Below are 22,880 nucleotides of genomic sequence, written 5' to 3'. Positions count from 1 at the left end.
GAAAGTTGCATGAACGAATGGGCGGACTTGTTTAAAGAGTATTTGCCGGAAGACAATGTGTCTGCTGATTCTTATTATGAGATTCAGAAATTAGTTTATAGTCTTGGGTTGCCTTCGGAGATGATAGATGTCTGCATCGACAACTGCATGATCTATTGGGGAGATGATGAGAAGCTAGAAGTATGTCGATTCTGCAAGAAGCCACGATTCAAGCCGCAAGGACGGGGACGTAATAGGGTACCGTACCAAAGGATGTGGTACCTACCAATTACAGACAGATTGAAAAGATTGTATCAATCAGAGCAGACTGCTGCAAAGATGAGATGGCATGCCGAGCATACTCAGACGGATGGTGAGATGACTCATCCATCAGATGCAAGAGCCTGGAAACATTTCAACAAAGTACATCCGGATTTTGCTAGCAATAGCCGGAATGTGTATCTCGGATTATGCACAGATGGATTTAGTCCGTTCGGAATGTCAGGGAGACAATATTCATTGTGGCCAGTCTTTCTTACGCCATACAACCTGCCACCGGAGATGTGCATGCAACGGGAGTTGCTATTCTTGACGATATTGATACCTGGTCCGAACCATCCAAAAAGGTCCCTGGATGTTTTCCTACAACCACTGATAAAAGAGTTGAAGGATTTGTGGTCAACAGGGGTGAGGACGTATGACTGTTCAACGAAGACGAATTTTACGATGCGAGCTATGCTTTTGTGGACCATAAGTGACTTTCCTGCATATGGGATGTTGTCTGGATGGACTACACATGGGAGATTAGCTTGTCCATATTGTAATGGAACGACAGATGCGTTTCAACTGAAGAATGGTAGGAAGACAAGTTGGTTTGATTGTCATCGTCGATTTCTTCCCATTGGCCATCCTTACCGAAGAAACAAGAATTTGTTTAGGCACAAAAGGGTTGTGAGAGACACTCCTCCACCATATCTAACTGGAGAACAAATTGAAGCACAAATCGACTACTACGGAGCTAACGAAACAGTTCGTTGGGGTGGTAATTGGCATGTCCCTCGTAATATGCCTGATTCTTACGGTGTTCATCACAACTGGCACAAGAAGAGTATATTTTGGGAGTTGCCATATTGGAAGGATCTTCTTCTGCGCCACAACCTCGATGTGATGCATATAGAGAAGAATTTCTTTGAGAACATCATGAATACAATATTGAATGTCCCAGGGAAGACAAAAGACAACATAAAATCGAGGTTGGACTTGCCGGATATTTGCTCAAGAAGCGAGTTACATATTAAAAGCAATGGACAAGTTCCCGTTCCGATATTCAGACTGTCTTCAGAAAAAAAGTCGGTGTTGTTCAACTGGGTGGCATCAGAAGTGAAGTTCCCCGATGGGTATGTTTCAAATCTCTCTAGATGTGTTGAAAAGGGTCAAAAGTTCTCTGGGATGAAGAGTCATGATTGTCATGTCTTTATGCAACGACTACTGCCCTTTGCATTTGCGGAGCTACTTCCAACAAACGTACATGAAGCACTTGCAGGTTCGTAGTGTTTTATATCACAATAATTTTATAACGGTCTAGTTTGCAAAATAATATACGACTAACAATGTGTTTAATTGTTTTTGGAATATAAAAGGCATTGGAGCATTTTTCAGGGATCTGAGCACACGCACTCTTAAAGAAGAAGTTGTAGAACAGCTTCAGGAGAACATTCCCATCTTATTGTGCAACTTGGAGAAGATATTTCCTCCTGGATTTTTTGACGTCATGGAGCATCTAGCTGTCCACCTCCCATATGAAGCATTGCTTCGTGGACCTGTACATTACGGATGGATGTATCAGTATGAGCGAGCCATGAAATATTTGAAGGGAAAAGCAAAGAACCTCGCCAAAGTTGAAGGTTCTATAATTGCTGGAAGTTTGACGGAAGAAGTTTCTCACTTCACATCGTACTACTTTGCGTCAAAAGTACGTACCCGTAGAAGAGCTCCAAGAAGATATGATGATGGTGGAGTTGCGCCAACATATGCAGTTGCTGGTGTTCCAGACATCTTTAGCCAGATTGGACGACTCGGTGGGAAGTCTAAAGAGGTTTGGTGGTCGAGTGAACAAGACGCTCATAGTGCACACACCTATATTCTACTCAATTGCGAGGATCCATTGATGCGTTATTTTGAAAGGTAACATATATGGACACTTCAAAACACATATAATTAATTATATAATTGCAAGAGATTCATTCCTATGAAATGTGATTAATTTTACAGCCTATTTGTTTCTCAAGTCGAAGAAACATTTCCTGGTATATCCACAAGTGACGTAGACAAAAGGAAAGATCAGCACTTCATTAAGTGGTTGCGGAATCAGGTATTATAACTCAAACTATTTTTTCATACATGATTTGTATTTTAATGTTCTCTTTATTTTTGCAGGTTGATTATGACGACGATGCAGATTATCCTAAGTGGTTACACGAAGTAATTCAATCTCCACTTGTAAAGGTCACCACATCACAGATGTATTTCACACGAGGCTACACTTTTCACACATATGAGTATGGTAGACAGCGGGCGACCAGTAACTATGGAATATGTGTGAAAGGGGAAACAGATTTCTACGGGATCTTGACGGAGATTATTGAAGTCGAATTTCCAGGGATACTGAAGCTGAAATGCGTCATCTTCAAATGTGAATGGTTCGACCCCGTCGTCAACAGAGGTGTTCGGTCTAACAAATTTGGTGTAGTTGATGTCAACGGTGGACGTCGGTACAACAAATTCGAGCCTTTCATCTTAGCTTCACAAGCAGACCAAGTTAGCTTCCTTCCATACCCTCGGATGAGAGATTCGGGTATAAATTGGTTAGCAGTGATCAAAGTTACACCTCGAGGACGAATCATCAGTGGAGAAGAACCACCATTGCAAGAAGAACAGATAAATGAAGTCGAGGAACCTGAACAAGAAGTTGATGACATCCTTCTCATTGATCCGCATAATCACGAATACGAAGATCTTACCGATGATGCCACAGACGAAGCTGTAGAAGACGAGTTTAATGAAAATGATGATATTTCTAGTGATGACGAGAATGTCGATGTATCCGATTGATGTATTTGATTTTGTGTAGTTTGTTTTATGAATAAGGTAATGTGAGAGTTTGTTTTATGAATAAGGTAATGTGGGAGTTTGTTTTATGAATAAGAAATTGTGGGAGTTTGTTTTATAAATAAGTAAATGTGGGAATTGTGGTTTGGAATGGAAATAAGGGATGGGGTTTGGAATATATGAAGTAGAAGATAAGGAATATGGGGTTTTGGGGTTTGGGTTTCGGATTTTAGGGATTTAAACGTACTGCTCGTTAATTCCTCGTAATTTGACATCGAATGTACGACGTAATCTTCATTTATTCCACGTAGGACAGAATCGTCGTAAAGAACTCGTTAGCTTACGTGGAAATAACGACGAAAGTAAAAAAAAAATAAAGAAAGCGAAACCCGTTAATTCCACGTAGGACGGAATCGTCGTAAAGACCTCGTAAGGTAAATTGACGTAAATACCACTTAAAGTAAATGACGAAGGAGGCACTCTTTAATTCCACGTAGGATGATTTCGTCGTAAACACCTCGTAACAGAAATCGTCGTAAAAACCTCGTAGACTTAAAAACTAGAAAAAAAAGGAAAAGAAGAGAGACACCAGATTTACATGTGGCAAGACTTCCAGCAATTATAATACTTAAGTGTCGCTCACATAAATTTTAATATCTTCTTCTCTTTCTTTTTTTCCAAATATTTCTAATTTGGTGAAAAGCGAGACTAGCTACTTCCTCATAGTATAAAAACTAGAAAAAAAGAAAAAAAGAAAGATACTAGAATTATATGTGGCGAGACTTAAGTCTCACCCACATAAATTCTAATATCTTCTTTTCTTCTTCTTTTTTTCAAATATTTCTAATTTGAAAAGTATTTTGGTGAGGAGTGTGATTTGAGATAGGGTGTGTTTTGTGAGTTTGTGTGTGTGGTTTGAGAAGGAAAGTTGTGGGTATTTATAGAAAATAAAGGCTCGCTAATTCCTCGTAACTGGTTAACTCGTTAATTCCACGTAACCCATTTCGTCGTAAAAACGTCGTTAACGAAAACGCGGGCCTTTGTATTTCGTCGCTATTTCGTCGTAAATGAAAACGCGGGCCTCTGTAATTCCTCGTAAGTTTACGAGGAAATTACGAGGACAAGTAATCTTATATATATCCCGAGCGAGCTCGCTCCGTCTTTCCTCTCCACTTCCTCTCCACTTCCTCCCTAATTCGTAGCAATGGTAAGTCTCTCTAATTCCTCTCTAGTTTGATTAGTTTAGGATAGATTAGGTGGTTAGTATAGGGAATTTAGATAGGTTTACGGATCTTATGTTATTTAGTGTTGATTAGGTGGATAATGTTGGGAAGTATATTGTTCACGAAAATTTAAAAAATTAAATTTTTTTCTCAGGTTCGAAAAGGTAGACTTACTGCCCATTACAGAGAGATGTTCGGTGAGCCGGGTAGTCGTTTAGACCCGTCGTCTTCTTCAGCTCCCGGTTCTTCGGGTCAGGAGACTGTCCCCGAGACTCAGTACACTCAGAGAGTCATTGGATCTCCTTCTTCTAGTGCACCATCGGTTCCTCACGTGCCTCCCCAGATGGCTCCTCCTCCTGTGCCTCCTACGATGCCGGCACCTCCGATGCCCGCGGCCGAGATTCATCCCGATTTGATGGTGCCTCCGAGTGCTCCTTACTCGCAGTACACCGTAGAGGACATTCTCCGTCTGCCAGGCAGAGAAGGTTTACCAGTCATCGACCCCGACCGACCGGACGGAACTTTATGGTATGTTTCATTATTTTTTTATTCTTTTTAAATTCTTTTATAACTTTAAAAAATAATTTATATTTTAAATTTGTATTTTTCAGGTGGGGGATTGACGGATGTCTTGCATCGGACGTAACCGACACGATAAAAGGTTACTTCTCCATGCCACATCCGAACTGGAAAACGACGCCCCACTACGTCAGAAAGACGTGGTTCAAAATTTACGCTGTAAGTTCTATTAATTAAATATATATCTTTAAATTTTTTTATTATTTATATATATATTTTTTTCTGAAAAACTAATTATAAATTATTTTTTCCAACAGCAAAAATATAATTGGGCCTTGGGGATCACTGAGAGGGTGAGGAAGAAGTTTGTCGCGAAGGCGAAAGTTCGCTTGTTGGACACGGTCTCCAACTGGAAGGGTGACTGGATCGTGAAGGGGTATGAGCGTGGCAAACCCGCTGAGCTCACCACGGATGTCTGGGATGGCCTCATCCGATATTGGCGTCTTCCTGATTCCATTAGAATCGCCCAGTCTTGCTCTAACTCCCGTAACACAGTCGATGAGCACGGGAACGGGCCGATGCTTCACACTACGGGCCAAAAACCCCACGCCGGTGTCCGTTTGGAAATGGTAATTAAAAATTTAATTATATTAAATTTTTAGTATATTTTTATATATATTCTAATTAACAACTTTCTTAAATGTTTTTTTAGGCCAAAGAGACGGGAGAATTCCCGTCTCTTATGCAACTTTACGAGAGGACCCACAAGAACAAGGCGGGCCGATTTATAGATGGCAAGTCCGAGCAAATCTACAACGATTTGGCTGCTCGGGTTGAAGAACGCCAGACCCAGCTGACCCAACAGTCCACCGATGGATTACCCGTCACCTTATCCACACCTGAAGTGGATAAGCTTTACGAGGAGGTAAATTTTCTAAAATTTTAATTTTTTTAAATATTCATTTAATTTAACTTTAAATTTTTACTAACAAAATTTATTTTTTGTTTTTAAGGTTGTCCTAAAAAAAAGGGACGGACGTTGGGGATTGGTTCCGTCAACGATGTTCCGAGAGCGACATCGTCTTATGTTCAGCGACGGGATGATGAAGTCTCTCAGCTGCGTAGGGAGTCCGAAGAGCTGCGTAGAGAGTCTACTCAGCTGCGATCTCGTATGGGTGGACTCGAGGGCTTCTTGGACGTTGTAGCGGCCACAAATCCGGAATGGGCGACTTTGTTGAGGACCATGCGACAACAAAATCCTATCCCAGGCCAGTCACCGACCGACGACTCACATGCCGAGGCGGATGTTCAGGCGAGGAGTGATGAATTCTACGAGGCGATTAACGACCACCCTTAGTTCTTTTTAATTTCGGTTCTTGTATTATGAATTCAAAACTTATTTATATATAAAATATTTTGGTTTTGATTTTTTTAGAATTTTAATTTTATTAATAATTTAAATAATTTAAATTATATTTATAATTATAATTTTTTATATTTCTATAAAATAATGAAACGAAGTAAATTCGTAGCTAATTTTGCGGCTTCTTTACGTGGAAGCTTAACGTGGTTTTTACGAGGAAACATTTACAAGGAAATAACGTGGAAATCTATCAAGGTTTTTACGTTTTCTTTACGTGGAAAGCTGTCAAGGTATTTACGTTTATTTTACAAGTATTTATTTACGTGGGTTTTACGAGGAAAGTTTTTCGTGGTATTTACGAGGAAACTTAGCGACGTCCTTACGTGGAATCTTTACGTGGTCTTTACGACGAAATATCCTCCTTCGCTTTTACGACGAAATTATTTCCTCGCTACCTTACGACGAATTAGCGAGGATATATGCGTTACGACAAACGTATAACGACGAAACGGGTTTCCTCGCTAATTCGTCGTAACACTGTTTTTACGACGAAGTAACGAGGAAAACTGCCCTCATAAAACTTGTGTTTTCTTGTAGTGAACAGTCAAACATATAGAAAATATCAGTCAAACAAATAAAAGAGCTAAACGATTGAACCATAGATGACCTATATGTAATCATGTTTTATTTAAATTGTTATAATTTTATAATTTGTCACATTTTAATCCAAATTTTAAAGTTTATTTTTTGCGATTTTATGAAATTAAAACGTTTGTACAAAAATTTGATAGAGAAATAATAGATATAAAGTAATTATGAATTATAGATAAGTCTTGATCTTATAAATATATTTTGGAAACGTGCCTCATTTTATTTTTCTTGATTTTGTTTGATGCAAATATTTAGTAACAAAATACTTGAAAAAGGAACCATAAATATAATAGTGGCACAATCCAGTCTCACACATGCAAATTGATGGGCAATGTATTAGTGAATAATGGGAGCCCAAGAGATATGTCACTCACTTCACTTCCCAACTTGATAAGAGCTTACAACACGACGAGACGACTTGATTCAGAATCACACCTCTCGTAGATCGATGGAAGGCAAACAAGAGCCCGCCAATGCGAGCACAAAATTGGAATCAGTGGCGGTGAAGAAGACCACCCAAGATCTGCTCAATACTCTCTCTTTCAAATCTGTGAAACAGAAAACAAAGCAGCAAGAGCTACTGATCCGCGTCTCCATCCTCGGTCTAGTCTACGTACTAGCTTCATTTCATTGCTCGTCTCTTCAGCGTCCTCCATTATGAATCCATGATCCACGAGTTCGATCCCTATTTCAACTACCGCACGACGCTCTTCCTCACAGAGAAAGGCTTCTACGAGTTTGACTCCGAGAGTTGGTACCCTCTCGTGCCGCCACTTTATCCAGGTATCATGTTTTCATCTACTGGACGCTGCGCTTTCTCCGCTTCTTCGTTCACATCCGCTAGGTTTGCGTCTTAACGGTGCCGTTTTTCGCTTCCAACACCACCCTTGTGGCTTACTTCTATAGGAACTTTACATGAAAGTAAGCAAAACGACACAGCTTTGCCAAGATTCACTAAAGAACAAAAGGCCAAAGCCATCTTGACCCAAACCTATGACGAGGCTCAAGTCCAGCACAAGCCCATCAAGGCTCTGTCTATTAACGGTCAACAAACATCACAACGGTCGGAGACTCCCCAAACAGTAGTACACAAGCCAGCTGCAAACCGTACGTCTGGAGGAGCGTGCCCGATGGAGCTGTCCAATCCATTCTCAGCCTTAGATCAATTGTCTTGCACCTGATGATGACACCTGTGTGTGTTCTAGGGTTTTACACTTTCAGTATAAATAGATCATCTCTGTAAACAGACTTTCTAAGTAAGAAACAACAGTTTATCAAAAGTAAAACTTGATCTTCTTCATTTACCTTTATGGTATCAGAGCTCCAGGGATAAATTCCTTGGACGCTATGGCTATGGAGGTGATCAACACACCTTCTCTCCGAATCTCTAACTGTGTTACAGTTACCCTCACTGATCGCAACTACATCCTATGGAAGTCACAGTTCGAAGCTTTCCTAAATGGACAAGGCCTCCTCGGTTTTGTTACTGGTCAAACACCTCAACCACCTCCCACCATCCAAGTTCCGCAGATCAATGGCAACCACCATGAAGCTCCACATCCAGAGTACAGCCGTTGGTTTCAAACGGACCAAGTCGTCAAATCTTGGCTTCTTGGCTCCTTCTCCGAAGACATTCTCACGGTAGTAGTTGACTGCTCGACGTCTCATGAAGTTTGGGCCGCTCTCGCTCGCTACTACAACCGCTCCTCCTCCTCTCGCCTATTTGAGCTCCAGAGAAAGCTGCAAACCATGTCGAAGGGTGAGAAGACTATGGACGCATACCTGAAGGAAATCAAGGCTGTTTGCTCTCAGCTCTCCTCCATTGACAGTCCTGTTCCAGAACGTATGAAGGTGTTCGCTGCGCTTCACGGGCTTAACAAAGACTATGAGCCTATCAAAACTACCATTGAAAGCTCTATGGACTCCCTCCCAACCCCCACCTTTGAAGAAATAATCCCGCGTCTCACTAGCTACGATGACCGACTACAGAGCTACACAAATGAAAGCTCTGTTACTCCACATCTAGCCTTCTACTCAAATAGAGGACGCGGCAACTATTACAGAGGAAACTCATACCGTGGAAGAAGTCGAGGCAGAGGGAACTACTCTACTAGAGGAAGAGGCTTTCATCAACACTTGTCTCCCTCCTCCTCTGCCTCCTCCGTCATCTCCGAGACTGACTCTCGTCCGGTGTGTCAAATCTGTGGAAGAGTTGGACATCAGGCTCTCAAATGTTGGCACCGCTTTGACAACAGCTATCAGATGGACGATATGCACAACGCGCTAGCTGCTTTACGCATTACTGATGTTACCAACTCTCCGGGTCATGAGTGGTTTCCTGATTCCGGTGCAACCTCTCATGTCACGAGCTCTCCCCACAATCTTCAGTACTCTCAAGCCTACAACGGCTCTGACTCAGTGATGGTAGGTAACGGTGAGTTCCTACCAATCACGCACACGGGTTCCACCTCTATTGCGACCACTTCAGGTACACTTCCTTTAACTGATGTACTAGTGTGTCCCAACATTGCAAAATCTCTGATGTCAGTCTCAAAGGCTACTGTGGATTCTCCTTGTGCTTTTGTCTTTGATTGTGATGATGTACGTGTGTTTGATAAGGAAACCAAACAGCTTCTTCTTCGGGGAAGCAACAACAAGGGTCTGTATAAGCTGCCTCAGTCTCCTCCGCAGGCGTTCTTCTCGTCAAGGCAAGTAACTGCCTCTGATGAGATCTGGCACCAGCGGCTAGGACACCCCAATCCACAAGTTCTCCAGCAGCTTTCTACAAACAAGTCTATCTTTATCAATAAACGTACCAAGAGTCTCTGCGAGGCATGTCAACTTGGGAAGAGTGCTCGTTTACCTTTTGAAGCATCATCCTTTGTAGCAACAAGACCACTTGAGCGCATCCACAGCGATCTTTGGGGACCCTCACCGGTGTTGTCTGTTCAAGGATTTAGATATTATGTCATCTTTATTGATCAATTTACTAGATTCAGTTGGTTTTTCCCACTAAAGACTAAGTCAGATTTTTATCATACCTTTGTAAAGTTCCAAACCTTGGTCCAAAATCAATTTAAAACCACTATTGGAACTTTTCAATGCGATGGTGGAGGAGAATTCATCAGTAACATCTTCCTCAATCTTCTTCAGAAAAGCGGAATCCAACAGCACATCTCATGTCCCCATACGCCACAACAGAACGGTTTAGTTGAGCGTAAACACAGGCATGTAACTGAGCTTGGTCTATCTCTGATGTTTCATAGTAAATTACCTCAGAAGTATTGGGTAGAGGCTTTCTTCACCGCCAACTTCCTCAGCAACCTCCTACCTCATTCAGCTCTGGAAAGTACTCAAAGTCCTTATGAGCGCCTGCACAAGAGAAAACCAGACTACAGATCACTTCGCGTTTTTGGATGTGCTTGCTATCCAATGCTACGTGACTACACTCACCACAAGCTCGATCCAAAGTCTCTCCAGTGCGTTTTCCTCGACTACAATGAAAAGTACAAAGGTTATAGATGCCTCTTACCAACAACAGGAAGAGTTTACATATCTCGCCATGTAATCTTTGATGAAAATCACTTTCCTTTTGGTGCTGAGTACTCTAAGCTTCATCCTCACCCAAAGACTCCTCTAGCAGAGGCTTGGCAAAAGAGTGCCCTGCCCACTCAACCTCCCGCTCCTCAGTCAACTAAAAGGGTCAATGCACCTATCTTCTTTATTCCTCAGCCACAGTCTGCGCAAGCGCCTCTATTTACAGCCGCTGATTTTCCACCTTTGCCTTCAAGAAATTCACACCCGCAAGCAACACCGTCGGTAGCTTCTTCCTCTGGTTCTACTCCTTGTGTAGGGCAAAGTACTGGGTGTACGTCAGGCTCTGATCCTGTTTCTATAGGCAACAGCTCTGCACCTACACAAGGCAGGACAGCACCAGTCGAGCACACTACTTCTCAGGCTACGCATCCAATGATCACTCGTGCGAAGGATGGAATAACCAAGCCAAACCCTCGTTACGTTCTGCTTACTCAGAAGGCTTCCTACTCAGAACCTCGAACGTTGGCTGAGGCGTTGAAGCACCCAGGCTGGAACAACTCTATGCATGAAGAGATTGGCAACTGCAAAGAAACGGAAACATGGTCCCTAGTTCCCTACAAAGAAGGGATGAATGTGTTAGGGAATCGATGGGTTCACCGTGTCAAACTCAATGCTGACGGCACGGTCAAATCACTAAGATCAAGACTAGTAGCGAAAGGATACAACCAGTCAGAAGGAGTCGACTACCTTGAGACATACAGTCCTGTTGTTCGCTCTGCAACTGTCCGCATGATCCTGCACACAGCCACTGTCATGAAATGGAACATCAAGCAGATGGACGTTAAAAACGCCTTTCTTCATGGAGACTTGACCGAAACAGTCTACATGAAGCAACCAGCAGGCTTCGTTGACAGAGATAAACCACACCATGTGTGTCTTCTCCATAAAGCTCTTTATGGTTTGAAGCAATCACCCCGTGCCTGGTTCGACAAATTCAGCAATTACATCATTGAATTCGGATTTGTCTGCAGCTACAAAGATCCTTCCCTATTTGTATACTCCCGTGGAAAGAATGTTATCATGCTTCTTCTCTACGTAGACGACATGCTGATCACTGGAAATAGCTCCACAGTAATGGACAAGTTCCTGGACGCTCTCAACAAACAATTCAAGATGAAGGACTTGGGACAGATGCATTACTTTCTCGGCATTCAAGCGACCTTCCACTCCAATGGTCTCTTCCTCAATCAACAGCAGTATGCAGAAAACATACTCGCTGTAGCTTCAATGTCTAACTGCAATCCAGTCGCTACTCCACTACCGACTCAGCTAAATCAGATTCCTCAGAAGAAGGAACTGTTCTCAAATCCAACTTACTATCGCACTTTGGCAGGTAAGCTCCAATACTTGACGCTGACACGTCCTGATATCCAGTACTCTGTCAACTACATCTGTCAGAAGATGCATTCTCCCACAGTCTCCGACTTCGATCTGCTCAAACGAATCCTCAGATACGTCAGGGGAACGACAGATATGGGTATCAACTTCACAAAAGAAACAGATTTTGTTGTTCGAGCTTACAGTGACAGTGATTGGGGAGGTTGTCCTTCCACTCGTCGCTCCACTGGAGGTTTCTGCACATTCCTCGGCTCAAATCTTCTATCTTGGTCATCCCTGAAGCAACCTTCTGTCTCTCGCAGCTCAACCGAGGCAGAGTATCGATCACTCTCAGAAACGGCAACAGAACTTCACTGGATTGGCTCTGTGATGCGCGAGCTTGGAATTCCTATGCAGACTACACCGGAATTGTACTGCGACAACCTCTCCTCCGTGCACCTCACTACCAATCCATCTTTTCACAAACGATCGAAGCACTTTGAGCTCGATTATCACTACGTCCGTGAAAGAGTCGCTCTCAAAGCTCTGGTCGTTCGTCATATCCCAGCTCAACAACAGCTCGCCGATATTTTCACCAAATCCCTTTCTGCGGGGGCGTTTCAGAATCTCCGGGCCAAACTTGGCGTCGTCGTTCCTCCGTCGCTAAGTTTGCGGGGGGGCTATAGGAACTTTACATGAAAGTAAGCAAAACGACACAGCTTTGCCAAGATTCACTAAAGAACAAAAGGGCAAAGCCATCTTGACCCAAACCTATGACGAGGCCCAAGTCCAGCACAAGCCCATCAAGGCTCTGTCTACTAACGGTCAACAAACATCACAACGGTCGGAGACTCCCCAAACAGTAGTACACAAGCCAGCTGCAAACCGTACGTCTGGAAGAGCGTGCCCGATGGAGCTGTCCAATCCATTCTCAGCCTTAGATCAATTGTCTTGCACCTGATGATGACACATGTGTGTGTTCTAGCCTTCTAGGGTTTTACACTTTCAGTATAAATAGATCATCTCTGTAAACAGACTTTCTAAGTAAGAAACAACAGTTTATCAAAAGTAAAACTTGATCTTCTTCATTTACCTTTAACTTCTACGGGACACAGAAGCTGGCCTTGTCGATGCTGCTCTCATCGCTATTTGCCCTGGCTACATCTCTCGCTCCGTTGCTGGATCCTATGATAACGAGGCCGTTGCCATTTTCGCTCTTTTGCTGACGTTTTATCTCTTTGTTAAGGCGGTGAACACTGGATCCTTGTCATGGGCTCTTGGCTCTGCGTTTGGTTACTTCTACATGGTTTCCTCTTGGGGAGGCTATGTCTTTATTATTAACTTGGTTCCGCTTTACATTGCTTATAACTCTATGTATATCTTGGGGATGCTGCTTGCTTGCGATGCAAATTAGGTTTGTTGGGTTTCAACATGTTCAATCTGGAGAGCATATGGGTGCAATGGGTGTCTTCTTGTTGATGCAGGTTTCTTCTCTTTCTACCCACTTGTTCCTCCTGCCTGTAGAGGTTTCATTTGGTTTTTCTTTGTTTATGTTCAACCCTTCTTTTAGTTTCTAGTATTGTAATTGGGTTTCTACCTAACCTGTTGATTATCAGCTAGAAAGTTGGAACCTTGTTTCTGATCCTTCTGTTTCACACACATTGTACAGGTGTTTTACTTCCTCGACTGGATGAAGTACCAGTTGAATGACATCAAGTTGTTCCAAACCTTTTTGAGGATCAATGTGACATCCGCTATTTTGGTTGGTGGTATTGCTTTGGGTGTTGGCACAACGTCTGGCTATATCTCTCCGTGGACTCGTCGATTTTACTCATTGCTTGACCCACTTATGCAAAGGATCACATTCCCATTATTGCCTCTGTTTCTGAGCATCAGCCTACGGCATGGTCCTCTTTCATGTTTGACTACCATATTCTGCTCTTCCTTTTCCCTTCCTGACTTTGCTTCTGTTTCAAGCGTTTGTCAGACGCCACAATATTTATCGTCATGTATGGTCTCACCAGCTTGTACTTTGCTGGTGTCATGATCCGGCTTATCCTCGTCGCCACTCCAGCAATATGCCTTATAAGTGCCATAGCTGTCTCTGCCACTGTCAAGCACTTAACATCTCTGTTAAGGGCAGAACAAAAGGTTCCCCAGACTGGTTCTTCTAAAGGACCTGGTAGTTCAAAAGCCTCGTCAAAGGTGAATCTTTAATGTCCCTGTTCCAACCAATTTCTATGGTACCGTTTGCCACCTACTTTGAACTTTGGTACAGCTTCTCTTGTGAAAGTAGAAAATATAATCCTTATCTTGTATGTCCATACAGGTTACACTTGATCCGTCTCAACCTTTCCAAAGGAATGGTGCCATTGCTCTTCTTGTTGGAGTATTTTATTTGCTCAGTAGATATGCTATTCACTGCACATGGGTGACCAGAGGCATATTTATCTCCCTCAATTGTCCTAGCTGCAAGAGGAGCCCATGGAAACAGAATCATCTTTGATGATTACTGTGAGGCCTACTACTGGCTTAGGCAAAACACTCCTACTGATGCTAAGGTCATGTCGTGGTGGGACTATGGGTACCAAATCACTGCCATGGGAAACATAACTGTCATCGTCGACAACAATACCTGGAACAACACTCACATTGCTACTGTTGGACGTGCCATGTCTTCTTATGAAGACGAGGCATATGACATCATGAGGTCACTTGATGTTAATTATGTGTTGGTCGTCTTTGGTGGCGTTACTGGCTATTCTTCAGATGATATCAACAAGTAAGTCTCTTTACTTCTCTCATGTATATTCATGTGGTTGTATATGCTAAACATATACTTACTTACTTATTGCATTGAACGGTCTTCTACTTTCTCAATACAGTTGATGTATTGGATTTACTGATTCCTTTTTCTTTTTATAAATATGGTTTAGGTTCTTGTGGATGGTGAGAATCGGAGGTGGTGTAGACCCAGTGATCAAGGAGCCTGATTACCTTGTGAATGGTGAACTTCGTGTAGACAAAGGTGCATCGCCGAAGATGCTGAACTGTCTCATGTAAGTTCCGCACTCAAGACTCTATATTCTTATGCATATTTATTTATCTCCCAAAATGAGTTATAGCTGAGAAAGATGCAATGCATTTTAAATGTGTGTTTTCTTGTAGGTACAAATTATGCTACTACAGGTTTGGCGAGCTTGTCACAGAATATGGCAGCCAACCGGGTACGTCAACCACCAAATCTGAATGTCACGTCTTATACGTGTCCATGTGCCAGAAACAATTGGGTTGTGAAATTGTTGGCAGGTATGATAGAGCAAGATGGGTGGAGATAGAGAAGAAATATATCAAACTGAAACACTTAGAAGAAGCCTACACAACATCAAACTGGATTGTCCGTATTTACAGAGTCAAACCTCCCACAAACAGGTTGTGAGACACTTTTAAGAGATTCCTTCTAACAGAGTATGGCTTTAGATAGTGAATAGTTTTATGGAGAAAATTTTTGTTGGACATGGGTTTGTTTTTTTTTTATGCAGACTGTTTTGTAGCTTTTTGTCGCTTAAAAGTTTGGAACATATTTAAATGTTTGGTCATCTTCAGCAACAAGTTCTGAAATAATAATTGAGCCAATATAAAAGTCAATAATTATATATGTTTTAATAAGTCAGCAACATTATAAAACTCAGTAAGTTAAATTCTCTCCTATTCATATTAAGTGTCATTTTGACATTTTTCACGAAGATTAAAAAAATTGAATAATAGATTAATGTATCTTTGTTTAATTTATGATTAATTAAATGAAAATAATTTAAGTGAAAATTTATTGGTTATTCAAAATGGTAAAAGGTACATTAATGTAAATAATTACATTATGATTGTAAAATGATATTTTTTTAAACAACAAAATAAACTTAATAGCTAACATTTTAATTTTTCGTTACAATCTCACCACTACTAAACAATGTAAACTCTGTAACTTATGCAGGTACCATGTACAGTTCTTATAACTTATGCAGGTACCGTATACAGTTCTGTGTGTCTGATTGGGACAGTACGTTTGGGTTTGTCGCATTTGATGGAGAAATGACTAAATAACCAATGCGCATTCAGTAGAAGTCGCTCAACTTATGGTAAACCAGCGAGAACCTTATACAATTGTTGGATTAAGTTTTTTTTTAAAACACCACTACAGAAAACTCATTGAACTTTCTAAAAGGTCTAGGTTTGGAGGATCCCGATCAAAGACCCCTACCACAATGCTTAGAGGACCGGTTTGGAAGAAGAATATGCGCGAGTAGTGGAAGCCATGATCTGCTTCATCTTGGTGGAGTCAAAGCTGACAGTGCAGAACTTCAGGAGGACATGCGCACCGTCAAGAAGGCCCGCAATGGTAGCTTCACATCATAGGGATTGTCCAAGCCCAATGGTTTAGCCATAATAGTATCAAAAATATTAAAACACTAGCTTAATACATTTTATCATCAATGAAAAGGATAAAAAACATGTCAGTCGGATGACTACATTATCATGTATCTCATATGTAAGCAGTAATTAGTTCACTAAAAACAAAGGAAAATGTTTTTTTTTTCATATTGAAAGTGGTCAGGCATCATTCGTTTCTTTGATAAAGTAATGATACTTTTGATACTTTAAATTAAATACTGTAAATTTTTGTAATTGTAGTTTTTAGTTGTCTCTCTTTTTACACATATATATATATATATATATATATCTTTTTTATATATATAAAAAACAGTTTGTTCTCTTCTCCTTAAAATACGTAGGATTCCACCTAGATAAATCAAGCTCTCTCAGGCCGACACATGTCATGTAAGAACGAAACTCACCGTTTCATTTAAACGCCAAATCTGATGGGCTTTCGTTGTTTATTACATGCTGGGCTCTGGGTATGTTCTCTGCGAGCCGAAACCAAAAAAATTGCCGTCTAACCTAATTGCTCGATCAAAGCTTTACCGATCGTCTCTCCGTTTCTGCGACGGCGACGCATGATGCATGCGCTTCCTTTCCCCTGACTGAAACGGCCAGAGTTATAGCTTCATCTTTATTCCAATTAATTACATCTCAAAATCATCTATTCAATCCTCTTAATCATAAGCTTCTCAAATCCAGAGAAAACGTTTCTCTGCAATGCTCCTCCGATTTAAAGGCTGGCCTGTTGAACCTACTCCGTCAAGGCTCACCTCCCTCTTGCAATGATCACTGAATCCTGTCGCAACCTCTCTCTTGCATAAGATCTATAGCGATCCGATTTAGTTCTTTGGCCATTTAGTTGTTTTGCTTGAGCAATTATATGTATTTGAGTTGTTGAATAGATTCTTGCTAATAGCATCGATATGGAACAATTGCAGAAGCATCTGAAAAAAAAAACAGGGGCTAAAGCATAGAAACAATGAGGTTATTGTATGTTTCTTTAACTCTTCGATTATTTTCTGACCGAACCATATTGGATTTGAATGGTCTGACTTTTCTAAAAAAAATATATTGACTATGATTTCGTCAAATTTTGCGGAACGACGGTTAACTAATCAGGTATTCTCCCTCTTTCCATGTTTCTCTTTTCATCTCAACTATGTTACTCTGTTTTGATATTTGTCTGATCCACTGTTATTTAGTGTTATTTCTAATTCTTCATTTCACTTTCAGTAACCAGTAAGGCGAGATGAAAAGGAGGAGGAATTGGCACTGTAATCCATCGTCTTCCACTGTCTTCGAGAACAAACGCAAAAGGTATTCTTCAAATTATATGATTATGTTGTCAATGCGAATTTGATTCTATGTATTCTCTGATTTTGGAATAACAAACCCTGTTGGTCAGTGCTAGATTTGAAAGTCTGATCACTTTTTTCTTTTGTTGTATTTGTGTGTTGGTTGATTGGGTCTTCTTAATTCTGTTATCTTAAATTGTCCTCTACAAAACCTTTGTTTCTCTTTTTGCTTCATGTTGAGTATAGTTAAGCAACCGTAGTTGATCAAAAAGAAAAAAGTTAAGCAACCATATTTTTTCTAATTAGTTGTTAAAATCGTTATAGACTCATTTCAAATGTTCTTAAATTAAAGTGTTTGTTATTACCCTCTCTCAGGTAACTACAGAGCAAGTTGTTCAATAGTTATCAGAGAATAAGAAGAAGCGCAAATAGTTACATAGCGAAAAACTGTAATAAGAGACTACACGCTTCACATGATTCAAAATCAGAAACATGGGACAAAGAGGAAGCGACATCAACGTATCAGTGAGAGAGAGAGGACAAAAACAATCAGCAGACGACAGATATGCAATCTGAAGAAATAAGAGTCTGATATGTCCAAGATGCCAGAGCATGGACACGAAGTTCCGTAGTTACAACAACTACGAGATAAACCAGCCTTGCCATTTTTGCAAATCCTATCAAAGATACTAGATTGTCCGAGGGAGTATGAGGACTGTGGCCGCAGGAAAAAAAGCTCATCCTCTCATTACGGCCACATCACAATCTTCGAGGCCAGTCCAACACTGGAGTCCTGATTTAGTTTAGAAGCTCATTAGCAGCACGCTAATCCCTCCCATGACATATGTGATGAAGCTACAAGGTGACCAGCAAGTTTTAAGCGGAGCTAGAAATAGGTAGCTCGAGTAGAGAAGGGAGACAATTGTTCGAGCCATGCCTATGTGACTACTTCTAACAATCACTCACTGGATGAATCAGGAGCACAAAGTTGTAGAGATAGTCTATCAATGTCTGCTACTCATCCACCATTTTTCTTAACTGATGTATAAACGAGGAAAAAAAAAAAGTAGAATATTTAGTAACGTATAAATCAGTTGTGATTTAACAATTATTTTCATCAAAATTAAATAAGGATGATACAAACAATTAGATCCTAATTATTCTCTATGTCAGATAAATGCATATTTTGTTTTACAAAATATTTACATAGATACATTTCATTTCATTTTTAAAACAAAGATCCACAAGCTGGATAGAATTAATATATTTACATATATTTGATTAATATTTTATTTTCAAAAATGCTAAGACCGTTAAACAAGAAAATGCTACTATATTTACACAAATATACTTAATTTTATTTTTCAAAACAAAGACACACAAATTTGTATTTAATGTTTTCAAATGGTTCAGTATATCTATGGAATATACCGTAATACTTTATTTACACAACAAATGAAATAAATATATTTCAAATGAATCAACGCAACTGGTGCGTGACATAACCTCATAAAATATAATCAATAAAGCATTAACTAATCAAACATACTTATAAACAAAAAAAAATTAAAAGTCATATTAAGAAAACTAAATAAAAATAGATTGTACATCCATAATATTGTTAAGTAGAAATAGTCATTTGTATATTCCGAAGAAATCATATATATATATATATATATATATATATATATTAATAAAAAAATTAAAAAGGTGATCGTTGTAGTAGTTAATAATTGATATTAAATATATGATGCAGCTATTAAATCAAATTTTGAAAATATATTTCAAATGAATCAACGCAACTGGTGCGTGACATAACCTCATAAAATATAATCAATAAAGCATTAACTAATCAAACATACTTATAAACAAAAAAATTAAAAAGTAATATTAAGAAAACTAAATAAAAATAGATTGTACATCCATAATATTGTTAAGTAGAAATAGTCATTTGTATATTCCGAAGGAATCAATATATATATATATATATATATATATATATAAATAAAAAATTTAAAAAGATGTTCGTTGTAGTAGTTAATAATTGATATTATACGATGCAGCTATTAAATCAAATTTTGAATAATTATTTAGTTTTATATGGTATATATTTAGTTGTAAACTATTTTCCGTAATCATTTGTATTTTGTTATAAATATCTAAACATCAATCACTAAATTTCAGTGGGAATTTAACAGCTTATTAGTTTATAATCATTTTTCAAGTTCAAAACATAACATATACGAAAAAAACAAGATAAAAACCCTAAAATTTTTCCTACAATTTATTCTTACATCTCAATCAAAACTTACAAGATATTACTAAATATTAGATGCACCACATAAGTTATTATATGATAATAACTTCCACAACGACGGCATAATTACCTCCTTAAGAGTAAAATATAAGCAAAAATATATAATATATATAAATTTATAGTTTAAACCGACAAAACATTTGACTGTTTGTCACTATCAGTGCATCGTTGATTGGTTTATATCAAATTTAACCTGCCCAGCATGTCGAGATATAATACTTTAGTATTATTATTTTCGGTTTACACGACTAACAATTAACCGACCTAATAATAAATTTTACTCATATATATTTACTTAATCTTTAATTACAAGTTCATGTCTTTCCTCACAAGATTTTTTAGATTCATCCAACTCCAGAAAATTACGAAAACTGATGTGATGGCACCATGAAAAAATAAATAAATCAAAACTACTTATCAAGATAGTAGGGTATATTTAGTTTTCAAATACAATAACATGTACAAAATTTAACTAATATGTATATTTTTAAATATAACAATTTATATTAAATATTTACTGTAACTATTTAAATTATTTTCAAATTATCATCCCGCCCGTAGGGCGGGCCGGCCCTAGTTATACATAAAGTTTTGTTTTTATTTGGAGTTATTCTTGGGAACCTTTTATTTGTACTAGCACTTAAATAATACTACAATCTGTACTAATATCAAAATATTTTGCGAACCAATACATGTTGGTTTTACAATGGAAATAATAATTCAAAACCATAAAGAATTAGTCACAAGAAAAACAACATCATATAAAACGTATACATTAAACTAGGGTTTAGCAAAATATTAAAATCCGAAAAACCAAATCGAATCCTACTTTAAAGCATACCAAACTCGAACAAAAGATGATAAAATATTCAATGATTTAATGAATTTAATCTGAAAAACTGGAAATGAACCAGACATGAACCAAAATATTGGATATCCAAAAAAAATGAACTATAATTATATATTTGAATATACTAATTAATTTAATATATAACATCCAAAATATCTAAAATATACTCTAAATTGTTTAAAATACTTGAAAATATCTAAAAATATCCGAAATAAATATCCAAAATAGCAAAGATATACTCAAAACATCAAAGTAGCTAATGATTCTCCACTCAAATATCCAGCCGAACAAATCAATACTATTAAAAGGGAAGGACTTTGAAAAAATCTACCTATAAAAGTTGTTTGGACCTATTACTTTTAAATTTTTTTGGACTTACCATGTATATTATAACAATAATTGACAACCTTTTTTACCTTATAGACCCCCGATTATTAATCTAACCATGCGAACTGTATACATTATTATTTATAAACCACTAAAACCGATTGCTAAACCACGCTACCCAAATAAAATACATTGCATGAACCAAAAACAAAACACACCCTATTATAACTGTTACGTTAACGAAATATTCATTTCCCTCACATACTACCATCGACTACAAAACACGTTACATGTAAGACACTACACTACAAAGAAGCTTTATACAAGATTTGGGTGTAAGATTATATGATTCAAACACTAAATTTCATTAGTGAAATAATCTTCAAGATTATATGATTTAAACACTAAATTTCATAATTATGAAAAGCCAAACAAAACCAATCTCGCACTTTCAAGTGCGGGTCAAAATCTAGTATTCATATTAATTTTGGGTATTTAGACATACATTATTAAAACAAGTATGTATATTACTTTTAGATTTGGACTTTTAAAATCTTAAAACTATATTTGAATTCGCAAATGAAACTAACATAATTTAAATTGGTAGAAAAACACGAAAATGAATGAACCGAACCCAAACAAAAACTAATAAATCCAAATAAAAATAAATTTCTAAATCCAAAAGCTTGAAATCCGAATAGACTCAAACTGAACTTGATCGGATACATGAATGTCCACCGCTGCATTAACCTTAAAACATATCAGAAAAATAATTCACATTGTTTAACTGCTCTTAAGAATAAATTAACAACAACATACCTTTCTTTTAGTCACAATCCTGAATATATCTCCAACAACAATATAATTCTAAAAATAACTAAGAAATAATTATAAAAGAATATAAAAAATTGTAAAGAGTATAAAATTGTAAATGTTTTAAAAAATAATTCTAAATTATAAAAATAATTTTCAAACAACAATATATTTTATAAAATAAATGAATACATGCGCGGAGCGTGGACAAACCACTAGTGTAATATACTTCTCATAAAACTAATTAGTAATCTATAAAAAATATTCTTCCTTCTGTTCTTAGATAAATTGACGGAATACCTAATGTTATATAAACATACATATATATCTACATATGAAAATTAATTATTTCGAATAATAAGATTTGAAAAGCAATTTTTGTCTCTATATTTTTTTTCCAATTTTAATTATTAAAATAAAATAAAAAAACACGTTAATCTTCATTAAATTTAAGAATAATTTCATAAATGTGTATTTAAACTACATTCTTAAGCAACTTGGGAACAGCTTCGGGTCCATAACCCAAACCTCCCTTGGTGCAAAGTTGTTTGGTTTCAATAGAGCATTCCACGGTTTGATTTTATCACATGATTGGCCTTTCAGGATAGACTGTCGACGGGAGCGAGAAGTAGAGCTTGGGGTTGTGTGCAACCGTGTCTCCTTTGTGGTGAACCGGATGAAACTCGTGACCACCTGTTCTTCGCATGCCCTTACTCATTTACAGTATGGATTGATCTAGCAGGGTTCCTATTGGGTTCTCGTGTGAATCCTGACTGGACTATCACCGTCACATCTCTTCTATCTCATCGCAGGAGGGAGATTGATACATGTCTCCTGAAGCTTGCTCTCCAAGCTAGCATCCATAGTATTTGGCGTGAGAGGAACAGCAGGCGCCATCAGGGTACTCCCCTCAGTGCAGATCAAATGGTTCGGTACATTGACAAGACAATTAGGAACATGATATCCTCATTGCGAAAGCGGAAGCCAATCTACTATGGTGACATGATGCAGTGTTGGCTCACTCGGGATTCTTCGCTACAACCGTAATATGTTATCTTCCCATTATATGATTTGTGTTTCTTTA

General features: G+C 38.5%; 1 protein-coding gene across 6 annotated transcripts; it reads left to right on the top strand.

The window, feature by feature from the left end:
* The first annotated feature begins 11,500 nt into the window (after positions 1-11,500).
* Positions 11,501-20,737, top strand: LOC103868849 (uncharacterized mitochondrial protein AtMg00810). 6 transcript variants are annotated; one of them, XR_004458195.1, is made up of 4 exons: positions 11,501-11,511; positions 17,025-17,313; positions 17,428-17,511; positions 17,865-20,737. XR_004458195.1 is itself a non-coding variant. In XM_033291669.1 (4 exons), the coding sequence occupies exon 1, from the start codon at positions 11,554-11,556 to the stop codon at positions 12,454-12,456; it is 903 nt and encodes a 300-aa protein (XP_033147560.1). In that variant the 5' UTR covers positions 11,518-11,553; the 3' UTR covers positions 12,457-14,539; positions 14,694-17,313; positions 17,428-17,511; positions 17,865-20,737. The 6 variants fall into 6 exon arrangements, 5 of the variants coding, with proteins under 5 accessions (XP_033147560.1, XP_033147563.1, XP_033147562.1 ...); XM_033291669.1 differs by lacking the exon at positions 11,501-11,511 and adding an exon at positions 11,518-14,539 and having other exon boundaries at positions 14,694-17,313; XM_033291672.1 differs by lacking the exon at positions 11,501-11,511 and having other exon boundaries at positions 11,518-17,178.
* The last annotated feature ends 2,143 nt before the right edge of the window (positions 20,738-22,880 follow it).

The sequence above is a fragment of the Brassica rapa genome, chromosome A05 (genome assembly GCF_000309985.2).
Source record: "Brassica rapa cultivar Chiifu-401-42 chromosome A05, CAAS_Brap_v3.01, whole genome shotgun sequence".
NCBI lineage: Eukaryota > Viridiplantae > Streptophyta > Magnoliopsida > Brassicales > Brassicaceae > Brassica > Brassica rapa.
This window is presented reverse-complemented; position numbering and strand designations above follow the sequence as displayed.

Coding starts and splice junctions, on each gene's coding strand:
- LOC103868849 (XM_033291669.1), top strand. CDS start 11,554: ATGAAGGACTTGGGACAGATGCATTACTTTCTCGGCATTCAAGCGACC.